The sequence below is a fragment of the Ciconia boyciana genome, chromosome 13 (assembly GCF_034638445.1).
Source record: "Ciconia boyciana chromosome 13, ASM3463844v1, whole genome shotgun sequence".
Classification (NCBI taxonomy): Eukaryota; Metazoa; Chordata; class Aves; order Ciconiiformes; family Ciconiidae; genus Ciconia; species Ciconia boyciana.
Genome location: NC_132946.1, coordinates 2,055,746 through 2,070,980, shown reverse-complemented (window position 1 = coordinate 2,070,980; position 15,235 = coordinate 2,055,746). Strand labels below are relative to the sequence as shown.

Genomic DNA, 15,235 nt, shown 5'->3' with positions numbered 1-15,235 from the left:
GGCCCACCAGCACCCAGGCTGGCGAGGCTGAAGGTGGAGGGGAGCCCGGGCGAGGAGGAAGGCTGGGACACAGCGTGTATGTGCCCCCCCCCCCCAAGACCCCAAAACTGCAGCCTGGCCCCTGGCCACGGCCCAGCCGGCCGAAGCAGCGAGTCACAAAATATAGCAAAAATAGCCGCTTCTCCCACCGCCAGCGTGCTAAAATGAGAGGGACGAGGCTCTCCCGCCCCGGGGAGGGTTGCGGGGTGCCGGCTCCCACCAGGCGCTGGGAACATCGGTGACCCAAGATGGCACGGGCGAGTCCCGGACGCTGGCACTGCTGTTTAGCAGGAGGAAGGTCCTGGGGGGGTCTCGTGCACGACCAAGCCAGAGCTCCAGGGACAGCCGCTGACCCACTTGAGCCCAAAAAGCACCAAAGGTGTGGGGCGGGCAGGAGCAGAGCCGTGCCCCGGCTCCTCTTCCAGCGGGACACAAGCCCCCGGTTCAGGATTGACCGTGGTTCCCCAAATGCCGCTTGTGAAGGAGGGAACGGCGCTTGCGAGCAGGAAACAAGCGCTGAACGTGCTCCATTCTTTCAGAAAGAAAATACAGTTGTAACAAGACCTTGAATAAAGCCCCGGAGGATCCCCAACTGCCACCCACTCCCCCCCAGGATTAGGTAGAAAGACGCTCCCAGTTGGTTGACTTCAATCGCTAGTACAAAAAACATCAATAAAATGGTGAGGTAAAGAAACCCCCTTCCTCCAGACCGCCCCTCCGCTGCTCGGTTTACAACTGTTATTTATTCGCTCATTTGTCACACAGCCATCAGTACAGTCATGCTCCCCTGTAGCAGCACAGCATTCAAGACAGTAAAGTTTTAGGTACCACTTTTCTTTCCAAACTACATAAATTTTACCTTTTTAAAGCAAATAAAGAAATGGTGCTACATCAAATCCCGCTCATACACTGCCATTCGGCGCGTTGGTTGGAACAGCAGACCGAAGTGACACCGGTGACACCCAGGTGGTTACGGACTCCATCGTGGCATTACTTACCAACATGCACTGGGGAGAGGGGGAGAAACTGGAACCAAAATCGTTTGAATCTTTTGTTAGTTTCAGCTGCAAAATATTTGTTTGAAAATCTCTTGTACTTGAGCAGATCTGCAGTATGCAGCTGAGACCGAGAAACAAGGAAGAAAACACCATTAGGAGGAAGATGCATTAAAGACACAGATGCCAAGCCCGCAAGGCTGGGTCCGACCACCCTTCACTCACATCTCTTTTGTTTAAAGACACCGAGCTGGAGGATGGGAAGTGCAGGAGGGGGTGACCCACTCGCTGAAAACCTGGATTTATTTTGCCCCAGTTTATCCCATTCATCCACTTCAAAACATTATTCCCCCGTCAGAAAAACAGCCCGAGGGGAAGTTCCCTCTCTGCAGTTTTCAAGCTGGCTGCAGACCGGGGTCATACAGCACCGCCCCGAGAACAGAGACGGCTTTTAAGCCCCATGGACCAACCAAGAAAAAGAAACGTGCCACGCTAAGGTGGTTTCTCAGGGGGTCTGAGATCCCAGCCCTGTTTAATCTGGCAACACGTGGACACCCTCACCATTTCTAACATCACCTCTGCAGCCTTTCTAGCAGAGAGGCTGGACCAGGCAGAGGCTGCAGGGTGGGTGATCGATCCCAGCAGCCTGCTGTAAGTCAGGCCCATAAGCTGGAGTCTCCCAGAACAGTTGCTCTCGCGCTGGGGAACAGCGCCCAGCTCATAAATGCTCGTTTGCCACATTACTCACAGCAAGGTACAAAGCAGCTGTTCTGGCTATCGGCAGCAAGGCATCTGTTGGAGGATCTCATCGCTGTTAGACACGCAGTTAGTCACTAGGTAAGTTCTTCGCAGGATTTTGAACCAGCAGACAAATCCCTTCTTCGTTTGTGTGGTACTAATACAAGTAACATACAGATCACACTTAAGAGCAGTAAGCAGGTACATGCAAACAGGCTTAAGTTAAGAGTGAAAGGGTATAAGCAACAGTGCAATCTCTAAGCCAGCATGCTGCCTGGAAAAGTTACTGCAGTCGACGACAGGGAATGTCGGAGAGAAGAGAAAAGCCGGACAGTCCCCGTGTGCCATGCCCAGAGCCAGGCCGCCTTCCGTATTTCACCAACTAAGCCCTGAACTGGCGGCCGCAGAGCAGGTCTGTCACCGAGAACTGGTTTTAGTGGAGCCAGAAGCGACAGTAAACCAGAAGTGTTTGTTTAAGTAGCAGCAGGGAAGAAAATTTCAACTCTTCAGCTGGCAATGTAGTTACTGCATTTTGCCTCTGTTTTAAATGAGGACATCTTGGGCCCCAGTCCCACTGTCTGCATTTGCTTCAGGCTCCTACAAAAATAACAGGAGCTTTTCCTAGGCCTCAAGGTCTGACCCTTCCCCACCCCAGACTGAGCCACGTACCAACATTTGTAAAATGATCTGCATGTGACACGTGACAGTTTGAGAGCCAGCAACAGAAGGATAAATATTCTTCATAATATAAATATGCTGTAGAACATCTTGACAAGGACAAAGTGCTTTTTGTTCCTTAATTAAAACAAAATAAAAACCTAAATATGACTGTCTCAACCACAACAGAAGGTTCAACTCCTAAAACATCTGAATAGTCTAAATTACTCTTAAACTGACATTAAAGTGATACAGGCAGAGTGCTCAGTCCTTCGGGACTCGGAAGTTATCCTTCTCTTTCCTGATGGCCCCCATTGTTCGGATGGGGTCTGTCTCCCCAGCGTGCTGCTGAACTGTCTTCTCCCTGCCAGGAGGAACACCAGGGACAGCAAATGCAAAGACCGCAAGATCAAATCTCATCTATGAAGTCACTACTATCACGTTTCACCTGCATCAAGGGGAAATGTTGCACTTAAAGATCAAAGACTCAGGGCTTTGGCACAGGCTTAACAGCTCCCTTGGTTTAAACGCTCATTGGCAAGAGGAAATTGCCAACACTCTTGTACCTTGAACAGCATCTTTTGCCATGCCCGTCTGCCAAACTGTGCTTGATGAAGGAACATAATTACACAAGAAAGCTTGTTCTGTCTCCTGAGTCAGGGACTTCAGCACTGGCAGAGATGCTCACCACAACCCTTCAAATTTCACTGCAGCAAGCTTCTGCCAGGACAGTGTCCTGGTTTCAGCTGGGATAGAGTTAATTTTCTTCCTAGTAGCTGGTACAGTGCTGTGTTTTGGATTTAGCATGAGAATAGTGTTGATACCACACTGATGTTTTAGTCGTTGCTAAGTAATGTTTACACCGGTCAAGGACTTTTCAGCTTCCCATGCTCTGCCAGGTGCACAAGAAGCTGGGAGGGGGCACAGCCGAACTGCCCAAAGGGCTATTCCATACCATATGCCCTCATGCTCAGTATAGAAACTGGGGGGAGTTGGCCGGGGGGCAGCAATCGCCACTCGGGGATGGGCTGGGTGTCAGTCAGCGGGTGGTGAGCAGTTGTGTCACTTGTTTTCTTTTGTTTTTCCCTGGGTTTTGTTCCTCTCTCTCCCTCTCTTGTTATTTTCCTTTTCATTACAATTCATTATTATTAGTATTTTATTTTATTCCAATTATTAAACTGTTCTTATCTCAGCCCACGAGTTTTCTTACTTGTGCTCTTCAGATTCTCTCCCCCATCCCACGGGGGGGAAGGGCGAGCCAGCGGCTGTGTGGTGCTTAGTTGCCGACTGAAGCTAAACCACGACAGACAGCACGTACATTTTATTGTATTTATTCTTGGAAGGCAGATGTTTTAAGGAGGGTCTCGAAGGCATCACAACAGGAATGTGCAAGGCTGGAGAGTAATTCCCACTTAGAGCTCTTTTTTTGGAGACCTCCTCCTTCCTACATCCCCCCTCCAAACACAAGGACCATTCCCACACCCACATCTCCTCCATACCTCACTCGCATGAAGGGGTTGTACGTAAACTCTTCTGCAATGGTGGAGGGGATGGTTGGCTCACCGCTGTCATACTTTGCCTGTAACAAGGGAGAGATTTCTGCCTGATGAGGAATGTTTTGGTGAACAAGAAATGTCCTGTATGTTAAACACGCAGGGTTAGTGCTGCATCTAACTGCCTGAGCTGCTCCTCGGGCCAGGCCCTTCCCAGGGCCACACACACAGACAGACAGACAAGCACTCCGGTGCACACGGAGAGACTCGGGACAGAGCTGACCCCCCCAGACAGACGCGGCCATCAGCCTGTAATTATACGAAGAAGTTTCCAGGGAGGGTCACATCTCCACCAGACAGCAAACCATCTTCTCTGGGCCACACACAAACCCTGTTCCCCAACACATCACTCCCCTGGGCGCACAACATACTGCAGCTCCTGGCTCTGAACTCGAGCGTCTCTTTCTCCCCAACACTGTCCGCTCTCCACTACCTCCTCGGAGAGGCTCTGCCTCCATGATAGCATCCAGCAAGTCTAGGGGAAGGATGAACTGGCTTACCTTGGCCCAAGCAAGCTTTTCCTGGATAGTGACATTATTGGGTTCAACGTGTCGAGCAAACTTGAGATTGTTGATCGTGTATTCGTGACCACAATAAACTCTCTAGGAAGAGAAAGGAAGAGTGGCACTGGGTAACTCTGAAGGCACACAGGTGGAGCGTCAGGTACCATCATCAACATTATGGCACAGCAGGAACAAGAGTCAACCCTCCAGGACACATGACACTCTCCACCAGAGACAGGCACAGGAGCAGTGCCAGGAGTTATCAGCCAGTACTATCTATCAAATTAACAGCAAGCCTGATGAAAGAGCCCAGGCATCCCAGCTCACTAGCCTTTGTTTTAATAAACAGCCCCTACTCTTTCCCCACAAAGCACAAACATATTTGGGGTAGGTATTTTCTTCCCAGAGGACTTCAGCTATTCAGCATCAAAGACAATTCCTGACGTAAGCATTCATTCCGTCAACACATGAGAAATTCTCTCTTTGAACAACAGTATTATTAGGAAGACAGTTTCTTTGATGCCTGTAATAGTTTCTGGCCGGTTAACTTACTAGCACAAAAGGAGAGGTTCATACCGTTTTGGGGTCCAAGCTGCCCAAAATCTCAATCAGTGCTCTGTACATTTCCTCCGGGGTTCCCTCGAAGAATTTCCCACAACCGGCCACAAACAGCGTGTCACCTGCAAGGAAGGCGTGACACGGCATCAGGACCAGACAAAGCTCCTCGCACCAAAGCATGAGCACACAGTCCCCGAGGGCTCTGTCCTGCCACTGCTGTCCTCGCTGCAGCTCAGCAGAAGGCACGGGGAGAGCCAGGCTACACTGCTGCCCCACGCGGGCTCAGTGCTACGTAAACCCACGCAGCAAACGCAACTTCTAATGCAGGAAAACCCCACAGCCTCGCCAGGCAAACCATGCCAGCGCTTCCCTACCTGTGGGCAGTCTGCTGTCCCCTCTTGTCCTTTCTAGGGTGGACAAGGAACACTCAGTCTCTTTGCTATGAAGTTGAACAAAGATGAGTCGCCTCTGCATTTTCTTCCCAGTGCTCCCTAAAATCTTGCTTAAGCCGTTACTTCTTCCATGCAGCAGCTGGTGCAAGCTCTGGAGAATGCCCGTCAGGAGAGGGATGACATGGCAGTCTGCGGAGACTGGGCGCAGTCTCAGGGAAGGGGGAACCCTACTCTCCAAAACAGGATCCAGAACCTGGCTACCAGAGATGGAGCACCAGCCCTCTCTTACACCCCTACTTTCTCTTCTCTCAGTTTTTTTACAGATATGAGTACAGATATATGGAAAAGCAACAGGTTTTGGAATCAAGCCACAGTTTGGCCTGAGACAGTAAAGCAACAGCTCTTGTTTCAAGGAAGAAAATGCTAGACGTAGGACTCATCCAGGGCTTGCTCTTGATGTTGCTTGCAGGGTGTCCAGCAATGGTTTACAAACCCAGAGGGGTTTCACCAGTTTCATCTACAACTACTACTTGGTAGCCCTTGGTAAGGGGGCAAGACGTGGACGTTAACCAGCTGCACTGGCAGTAAGGGATGAATGCACATCCAGAGTCAGGAGCGCACAGGCAGAGGGGTTAGCTTATTTCTTTGCAACACAGACTGCCGGCAATGCAACCTCCCAACTCCTCACCTGTAAAAACAGCAGGTGGCTCGGAGCTATTTGGCTTAGTCACATAATAACAGATGTGTCCAGAAGTGTGACACGGCGTACAGAGGCATTTCACATTAAGAGATCCCACCTGAGAAGAAGGCAGAAGACTAGAGCTTAAGCTACTGTTTGCTAGCATTTGTATGGTTAGAAAAGAATTGCAACTATTACAATGGTCTAGTAGTCCTACAGGCAAATTCTCACATAGCTGGCCAGTAAACATCAGCTCTGCTCCTGGGAGAGTCCAGCAAGAGAGTTTTATGGCAGGGACTTGGAAGGGAGCTGTGTCCTCCTAGCAGGTGTTGTGACAAAGAGAACTGCCAGATTCTTCCATTTACATTCAGAATGACTCAGCGTCTGGTTGGCAGCAAGAGCAAACAGATCCAGAGCAACACAAAATCCTAAACAAAGTTAATCAAGTGTAAAAAGCTCCGAACAAAAATGAAGCTCAAGGGAAGAAGCAGATGACACTCACAAAAAGGGAAGGATTAAAGACATTCATGAGGCCAAGGGGATGTTTCCCCCACAGCCCTAATTTGCACACCTTCCCATGTATTTCTGTGCTCCCTTCTTTGCTGCTGCCCCTCCCAAAGGTGCACCGTAAGACTAGCAGTGACATTCACGCCAGCCTGCACACTTCACAGCAGTTTGTGTCATCTGCCAGCTCATCTGTAAACAGACAGCTAGGTTCCAACAAGGTTTGCTGCTTTAGTTCTGGAAAAGCAATGCAGGCAGGTAGCACTGCTGGCCCACTTTCTGTTCACCCTGTATTTCAGCCGTCATTCAGAGAGGACCACTTGCATTTGTTCGGTGCTAACTAGGCTCTAAGCAGAGCACAACCCCTGTCCTTTCACACGTCGACCACCCCAGTTAAGGCAGCTGTCAAGGAGCACACGGACACCCAGCATGCCCCAGGCAATGCAGGTGTCTGAGCCATGCCAATGTTCTCATCAACAAAGTATCACCGGCCAAAACAAGACAGAGGGGTTATGGTTCATAGGGCTGGAAAAGGGCGAAAGCTGTAGTTAAACTATCAACTACATCTGAGAGATGTTAAAAGGTAAAAGAGCTGTGACTACAATATTAACTCCAGTTGGACCACACCGGTCCAGCTCTAAAGCTGTGACACAGACAGGAGATGCCCCCAGCCGCGTCCTGCAGCTCACTCCCTTTACCTTGAGTGATGTAAGGTGAGATACTTTCTGTGTCAGTGCTCCGACTCTGCTGTCTCCCCCATACACGCGTAACCCCGTCTCCATCTTTACAAGCTTCTCATTTCCTCCAGCATGGTCCCTGGAAGGTCAGAAAAATGCATTTGGGCAGGAATGAAGACAAATTTATTGTAACTCATATTGCAATGGTAACCTCCAGGTGATCATTTCTGAGCAGCTATTCTCCCAGTATCTAACACTGTCCTCATATCAAAGGATATGCCACATCAACATGAGTGGCAATAATTTCTCCAGTAACTAGGGCAGTGAGGGGGGGGAACTACCCCCCCACAAGTTCATACCTAGTTGAGCAACACCAGCCTTAGGGGCTCACAGTCAACTCTCCAGTAACTAGGACAGGGAGAGACTGGGGTAACTGGGAGGTATGTAATTCAGTGTCCCACAAGACACCGTGGAGCAGGCACACAGATGTCCCAACAGCTCAGCATTTGCTCACGGTGCTGGTCCTGCCAGATCAGGGCTGGCTCTCCAGCCACAGAGGTGGCTCCACTATGACCCACTGGAAAGGTTACTCAGGTTCAGCACTGCAAAACTGCTAAAGCAAAACATTCATCTTTACGTCCCTGGCAGAGTTAATCTGCAACCCAGATAATCCTCCCACAACTGCTGACTGTGAGTAGCACGCCTTACAGGCATGTCCTAGCACCTCAGTGTGAGTGTGCTCCCTCCTGCACTCCACAGCTACCTTCACACACATTTATTTCACTGGCTGCCTGGAAGAAGTCAGCATTTTAAAGATTAAAGGCACTGACACACAGAGCTTGCAGTCTAGACAATGCAGCTGGTCATAGCAAGCCCAAGGGAACACTTCCTGAGCTCTGATCCTTTTCCTCACACCTAAGCTCCTGCTTAGAGAATCACAGAATCATTTAGGCTGGAAAAGACCTTTAAGATCATCAAGTCCAATCATTAACCTAACAACCAACTTGATCCAGAAAAGCAACAATTCTTGACTGTTTGTGTTTATGCAGAGGAAGGAAGGATCCCACTACAGCAGATAGTTACCAGTGATGATGTGTGGTCAGGACAGTGGTCAGCTTCACGCCGTGCTTTTTGACGGCATCCAAAACCTGCAGGCACAGGGCACAGCAAGAGCATTACAACTCACAAGAAATGACTTCACAGCACACCTGGTACCTGGCGTAACCTGCTCCAAGGTTTGAGAGAGCCACACCAGCAACTCTGCGGAGACCTCATCCCTCTCTGAATCGTAGTTATAGATCAGGACACAAGGCCTCTGATCCAGCTAGCCATGACTAAGCCCTCAGTCCCATTTCCTCTTTTCTGCACTACATCAAACTAAGGGCAAAAACCAAAATCAGGTCAATAACCCTTGCAGTCAGGGACAAACTGCCTGAGCCCAGAAGCAGAGTGCACGTGAAGCCTTGTACGTACTTATGCATGGCCAGTATTTCCTGCCTTTCCTCCACGCCTGAGTCAGAGTGTGACTAATGCTCTCATGGATGTGGCAACCTGGAAGGATCTCCCAGAGCCGCAGCAGTGGGCACCCCGCTCCCAAGGGCAGCGGACAGCATTACCTTCTGGGGCTGCACAGGATCAACTATTGCAGCCTCCTTCGTTTCCTCATCGATGAGGAGGTACATGTAGTTGTCTGTGAGGGCTGGGAGTAATTCCACCTTCATGTCGGCTTGTGTGATCGTCTTCGACTTCCTCCGCTCGTGCTCCGTGTGCAGGAAGACAGCTCGCAGCTGCGCTGGACCTGGGGGCCCCAAAACAGTCAAAACTCGGGTTAGCCGAGGGAGGGAAACAACTGGCCCAGACCACAGCAGGTCCCCCAGCCCACAGCCCCAGAGAAGGAAGGGTATGGACAGCTCAACCTGCCCCCTTCAGAGGAAGAGGAGAGGGGCCACCACGGGACAAAGCGTCAGTGCCTGGCTGTGTCACCTTGTGCCCCACAGCGTGGGAGGCTCTTGGTGCCCTACAGCTGTACCAAAGAGGGATGGGACGCTTTGCTCCCAGAGATGAGCTCATGTGGGCAAAGCGCTGTCCCTCAATTGCAGAAAAGATTTCAAGGGGCAGGAAAGCAGAACGGAGAGGGAACAGCTGGACAAAGGTCAGCCTGGAACAGTGACTTTGCAAAAAAAGCACAAAAGGCCATGTTACAGACAAAAGGCAAAAAAGGAGGAGGAAGGAGAAATACAGAAATACACACACTGCTACAACGGAAGTATCTGGCTCACTACTTGGGGAAATCACATCCTGCACAGTGCATGGAGAGAGGACAGGCTCTCTGCTTGGAAGGCAAGGCTCCCCACCTGGCCAGGTCCCTGGCACCAGGCACACGCTGCGGGCAGGTTTCTTGCTCACAGGCTACCTTGATGCAACAGCAGTGTGCTTCCCTATTTACTTTTGGTTAAATGTTTAATCAGATCCAAGAAGCAAATCTAATTCCAGATGCAAACAACCTGGGCTCCACTGTTCAACTCACAGGCATGCAGTTCTTAAAGAAACAATCAAGTCCTAAGACGCTCTGCCATAAAAAAAAAAAAAAAGGAAGGGAAACAAAGAGGACAAGGTCTTCCATTGCTGGGGCCCTGCAACTCAGGCCTGGGTCCATACACGTGCAGGGAAGGAGGTGTCAGTCTCTGCAACTCAGAAATCAGTTGTCTTCTTAACGTCCAAGGGCCTCGCACACCACTGAAGGTGACTGTGTTGGTCTGAACTGTGCTGGCTCAGCCGCTATTTCATTTTGCACCACTGACACTAGCCCTAAGGCTCCCAACGCTCGGTGCTTGGTCACCTCCATCAGCACCAAAGGGAGGGGTCACCACGCTCGTAATCAGCCTGCCCCACTCTCCCAAAACAGGTCCGTCCTGCCCACCCCTGATAAGAGCCTGCTTTAGAGACAGGAGGCCCCACAGACTGGCTTCGGCCAACACAGACAGCCCCCCTGCAGCTCCACAGACCAACGCGACCAACAAGGCTGCAAAACCGAGAGCCAAGTGCTGACTGGGGCACGCAGCTGCTGCTGCTGCAAACCCAGACCCACGGCAGCAGGAGCTGTAAGGCTCCTCTGGTACAACTGCCCTACCCAGAACTCTTTCCCCTTCTACCTCCACCATCTCACTTGTTTATGAGGGAAGGGAGGTAAGGAGGGGAGATGGCAGTAAAATTAAACACAGCGCTGCAAAGAAAACCCCAAGGCACAAGAGTGTAGGCATGCACTGGGTATTTGACAGTGAAGGCACGTAGTATTGAGAAAAGCATCCATACCTGCCAAGTGTTCCTCTGGAGCAGAAGAGTCCTTTCAAAAAAAGAACAAAACAAACAAAAAAAATCCCCTTACTATTCCTTGATAGGAAAAAAAAAATTCAATTGCTCTTTAACTGCTCCCTAACATGAAGGACTTTTCTTTTGGATGCTATCAGTCACAAGAGCTATATATACTGCATGTTTGTTTGCATGCTAGACACTAACTGGGAAAAAAAACAAAAAAACCCAAAAGAAAACGCAACCTCAACTTCAAGTCAAAGGAATTATTCACGTACTTAAAATGCTTTCTTCCTATGAACCATTTCTAACCTTGGCCATGATCCCAAAGTCTCTTTGCATGTTTAATTCACAACTCTTGCAAAACAAACAAACAAGCTACACCGCATAAGGAAATGTTTTCTAAAATGTAATTTAAACAAAGGAATGAGAAAACATCCACAAAGTATGAAACTCATTCTGAATTCCCAGCTGCAGCTAAGCGGCACCTTTCCAGCCTGCCCACTCAGCGAGCAGACCAGAGGCACTCTCACGCACGCCCAGCGCTGCTCTTACCAGAAGGGCGTTCTCGGACCCGCTCTGCTCAAGGAAGCGCCCCAAGCGATACATAACCTCCGCCCTGGCCCAGCACTAACACAGATCATTTCAGGATCACTGTAGTGCATGCAGGGCTGCTCCAAAATTAATGCTCAATGACTTCATTTTCGCTCAGTTTTGTAATGCGTCCCTCCTGACTTCACGCCTGAAGCAGAGAGGACTGGGAAGAGCAGAACACCAGCAGCCTTTGAATCGCACGGTTCGGCTTTCTGGAACGGTTCGTTAGTGCAGCTTGAGCCACCAAGAGGAAAGGGTTTGCAGATGGGAAGTGTTAATGTTATCACATAACTGCATACATGCTGGAGTCTGAAGGCAAGCAGGCAGCAGCACAGTTTAACAGTAGGTTCCCTCAGAAAAGGGGTGCTTCATGCATTTCCTCCATAGCATTTTGTTTTACTCTTTTTATTACAGAAAAGACTGGAAAATTCCTATTTCAAACATGGCTGTCACTCAAAAATGACTGCACATAAATACACAGATGAAGGTCCCCACATTGCCTCATAAGAAGAAACACTACATTCACTTTTCATATACCCTGCACACAGATATTTTTTGGATATCCAGCGAGTTTGTGGCTCCACATAATACCAAGCGAGTTGGCTCCACAAACCCCGGGTAACTCCCACTCCCACTTGGCTTGCCCACCTGGCACACGCTGCCGGCAGCACAGCCAGCTCCAGCCAGTGTGGGCAGGGCACGCACCCACCCACTGGTGGAGCAAAGCCTGCGTGGAAGGTGCAGCACCCACCCTGCAGCCTGGGGAACTCAGGAGCTGCTAGTTACTCGTTTTGACATACTTGTTCCTGAGAAAGCATCAGGGTTTCCAAGTCTGGCAGTTAACTCCAATGAATTCTCACTCGTTAAGGCCAGGTCTTAAAATTGGAGTGATGCAAAAGGCCTCTGGCAAGACTTCCCAGAGACGCTGTCAAGCTAAAGCCCAAGCTCTAGTTCAAGGAGACACTTTCAGAACTTAGGCCCTAAACGTAAATGCAAAGCTCAGACGGTTTTAGTTGTTTTTTGTCTATGTTGCCAATACAATCTGCCACCCATCAAATTCAGTGTAAATGCCAGCCCCTGTCCCCCAACCCTCCTCCCAGAGCGATAACCAGCACTTTGGCAGCCCAGAAACTCCACAGGAGCCTCCCAGACGGGTTATTGATACGAAAAGCCACCGAGAAATACAGGCTCCAGCTGCGCAGATACTGACCTACTTGGGGCTGTGAGTCAGCTTAAAAACCTCGGCGCACCCCTGAGCCGGGAAACGAAACGAGGGAAAAAAAAAACACATCAAACTTCCGAGCTTGCCGGGGGACCCGCTGACAGCCCCAGGGCCGGCCACCCACGGCCGGGTGCCTGCAGCCGCCCAGCTCCCTGCGGGTCCCGGCTGCACGGGGCCACGGCACGCCCCCCACCCGGTCCCGGCTGCAAGGGGGGCATCGCACGCCCCCCCTGTCCCGGTCCCAGCTGCAAGGAGGTCGCTGCACGGACCCCAGCCCCGCTGCGAAGGGCCATCCCACCGCTCCCCACGCCCCGGCCCCGCCGCCGGGGACGCGGCCCGACCCCCAAGCCCCGGCCCGGCCGCAGAGGAGGCGCTGCCCGTCCCCCGGGTCCCACCGGGGTGCATCCCCGGCGCCGGGCGAGCCGCGCCGCCCGCCCCACGTACCGGCTCGGAGCAGGGCCCCAGCTCCCAAGGCCGCCAGGGCGGTGCCAAGGCCCCGCCAGCCCCCGCCGAGCATGGTGCGGCGCGCCCCGCCCGGTGCCCCGGCCCGGCCCGGTTACCTTTGCTCCCCGCCCTGCGGCCGGCCCCGGGGAGGCGGGCAGCGGCGGCCGGAACGGCCCGGCCCCGGCCCCGGCCCCGGCCCCGGCCCGGCGTGCGGCGGGGGCGGCGCTGCGCCCGCCCGGCCCCCTCCTTCCCTCCGCGCTGCTCTCGGCACGGCCGGGCCGGGCGATTTGCTGACCCGGGTAAGGAGGCGAGGGGCAGGCGGCTGCCCTGGGCAATCCGCGGCGGGCGGGGAGCCGGCAGGCGGGCGGGAAGGAGGCAGGAAGGAGAGCGGGGCGGAGGAGAGGCGGCGGCGGCGGCAGCGCGGCTCCGGGCCCGGCAAGGACGCCCCAAGGGCGGCCGCGGTCTCCGGGGAAGGAGACCCGGCGCGGCCATGGCCTCTTCCAAACCCCTGTCCCGCTTCTGGGAGTGGGGCAGGAACATCGTCTGCGTGGGGCGCAACTACGCCGAGCACGCCAAGGAGATGGGGAGCGCGCCGCCCCGGGAGCCCCTCTTCTTCCTCAAGCCCTCCTCGGCCTACGTGCGCGAAGGCTCGCCCATCCTCCGGCCCTACTACTGCACCAGCCTGCACCACGAAGTGGAGCTGGGGGTGGTGATCGGGAAGAGAGCCCAGGCCGTGTCCCAGGAGGCCGCCATGGAGCACGTGGCGGGCTATGCCCTGTGCTTGGACATGACGGCCAGGGACACCCAGGAGGAGTGCAAAAAGAAGGGTCTGCCCTGGACCTTGGCCAAGGGCTTCAGTTCGTCGTGCCCGGTCAGTGACTTTGTGCCCAAGGAGAAGATCCCAAACCCTCACAAACTGAAGATCTGGCTCAAGGTGAATGGAAAACTGAGGCAGGAGGGGGAGACCTCCTCGATGATCTTCTCCATCCCCTACCTCATCAGCTACATCAGCGAAATATTCACCCTGGAAGAAGGGGACTTGATTCTGACAGGGACTCCCAAAGGAGTTGGATCAGTGGAGGCCAACGATGAGATAGAGGCTGGGATAAGCGACGTCATTTCCATGCGGTTTAAGGTGGCGCAGCAAACGCGTGGATCCTAACCGGGCGCTGGGCTGGGACCCTGTCTGCGTCGGAAGAGGCTCTTTTGGGAACATCTGGTGAACAAAGAGACGCACAAGCTGTCCTGTACGTTAAACACTTACATGGCCCAAGCGTCTAATGGGCTGGCGTGCATCAAAGGCACGTAACCCGTGACCTCGAAAGGCACTTGACTAAAACGGCCCTGTTTCCATGGAGGCTTCAGCCTCCTCTGAGGCTGTGAACCTGGAGTCCAACCCAGCTTGGGGCGGATGGTTGATACCTAAACCGTACCTTGGAACTGTCGATGGAGTCAGTGTGCCGGACAGCCGAGGAGGAGAGCTGGGCTGGCTGTCACTGTGTGCGCTCTTCTGTTCTACTGATGCTTTGAGCTTTGCCAGTGTGTTGCCTTAAAATAAAAATTATAAATTAAACCGTTAAAATGGTGATGTAGGAGCTAAAGCTCACCCATGGCTATGTAAAATCAAAGATGTATGTGTAACAGTAAATCAAGAATTACAGCTTCAGAAAGAATTTCTCTCCTTGGGGTATTCTACAATAAAAAGATGTTTGCTTTTTAGATTAGTTTCACGATTCCTCCATGCATTTTTCAAATATACAAATTAAATGTGGATTGCTTTCCCTCCCACTCCAAGGGGTGTAATGCAGCAGGAAGTGTGCCAGATGCTTGGCAGATTTTTTTTCCTAAACTGAGCTTTAAATATGCTTCTAAAAGTAAAATAATACAAGAGATCAAGAATAAAGAAGCTCATTGGTAAAGGTCACCAGTAGACGTGTCTTTACTTTTATTGATTGAAGTGTATTTTTAATAAAAATCTAACTGCAACAATTACCATTACTTACACAGCGCAGTGCAACAGTTGGAGTTTTTAAATATTTCCAGCTGTTAAAAAGCCATGCTGTGTAACTTTTCCCCTTTCCAAACTCCAACTGATCTAACACTCTCTACCAGCGTGCATGACAGCGAGTTCTCTTTCAATTCAATGGAGTGACAAAGTTGTAAAATACAATTAAAGAAACCCTCCCCCTGCAAACATCAAAACTTACCATTTTCAAAGGTTGCACAGAACTGACTAATTTCTAACAAAAACAGATGGATTATTTTTTTACATATGTGCAAGCATCCAAGTTAAAGGCCTCCATTTATTGGAGCCAGATCTTAATAACCACTTTGGTTTTAAAAGTGCATTTGGAGAGTCTTGCAGAGAAAA

The 15,235-nt window shown here is 51.5% G+C and overlaps 2 protein-coding genes across 16 annotated transcripts; one reads left to right on the top strand and one right to left on the bottom strand.

The window, feature by feature from the left end:
• Positions 1-763: 763 nt before the first annotated feature.
• On the bottom strand, positions 764-13,095 carry HAGH (hydroxyacylglutathione hydrolase). Of its 15 annotated transcripts, none has more exons than XR_012045023.1 (11): positions 12,865-12,973; positions 10,608-10,638; positions 8,912-9,093; positions 8,379-8,443; positions 7,317-7,434; positions 6,124-6,232; positions 5,062-5,165; positions 4,483-4,584; positions 3,929-4,008; positions 1,783-2,793; positions 764-1,065 (listed from the first exon to the last, which is right to left on the bottom strand). XR_012045023.1 is itself a non-coding variant. In XM_072878538.1 (11 exons), the coding sequence occupies exons 4-11, from the start codon at positions 9,014-9,016 to the stop codon at positions 2,694-2,696; spliced, it is 783 nt and encodes a 260-aa protein (XP_072734639.1). In that variant the 5' UTR covers positions 9,017-9,093; positions 10,608-10,638; positions 12,409-12,450; positions 12,981-13,055; the 3' UTR covers positions 764-2,693. The 15 variants fall into 15 exon arrangements, 13 of the variants coding, with proteins under 13 accessions (XP_072734639.1, XP_072734630.1, XP_072734631.1 ...); XR_012045024.1 differs by having other exon boundaries at positions 764-1,046; XM_072878538.1 differs by lacking the exon at positions 12,865-12,973 and adding exons at positions 12,409-12,450; positions 12,981-13,055 and having other exon boundaries at positions 764-2,793.
• On the top strand, positions 13,061-14,789 carry FAHD1 (fumarylacetoacetate hydrolase domain containing 1). The gene has a single exon (XM_072878545.1). It carries the CDS (start codon positions 13,355-13,357, stop codon positions 14,024-14,026), a length of 672 nt encoding a protein of 223 aa, XP_072734646.1. The 5' UTR covers positions 13,061-13,354; the 3' UTR covers positions 14,027-14,789.
• Positions 14,790-15,235: the final 446 nt, after the last annotated feature.

What these genes read in the sequence shown, in the direction of transcription:
- HAGH (XM_072878533.1), bottom strand. Translation starts at nt 11,213, where the DNA reads ATGTATCGCTTGGGGCGCTTCCTTGAGCAGAGCGGGTCCGAGAACGCC. An exon ending in TCCAGAGGAACACTTGGCAG is followed by an intron (nt 9,094 to 10,607) that starts GTATGGATGCTT and finishes TGGGGCCCCCAG; the next exon opens with GTCCAGCGCAGCTGCGAGCT. An exon ending in AACCCCTTCATGCGAGTGAG is followed by an intron (nt 2,794 to 3,928) that starts GTATGGAGGAGA and finishes TCCTCCTGGCAG; the next exon opens with GGAGAAGACAGTTCAGCAGC.
- FAHD1 (XM_072878545.1), top strand. Translation starts at nt 13,355, where the DNA reads ATGGCCTCTTCCAAACCCCTGTCCCGCTTCTGGGAGTGGGGCAGGAAC.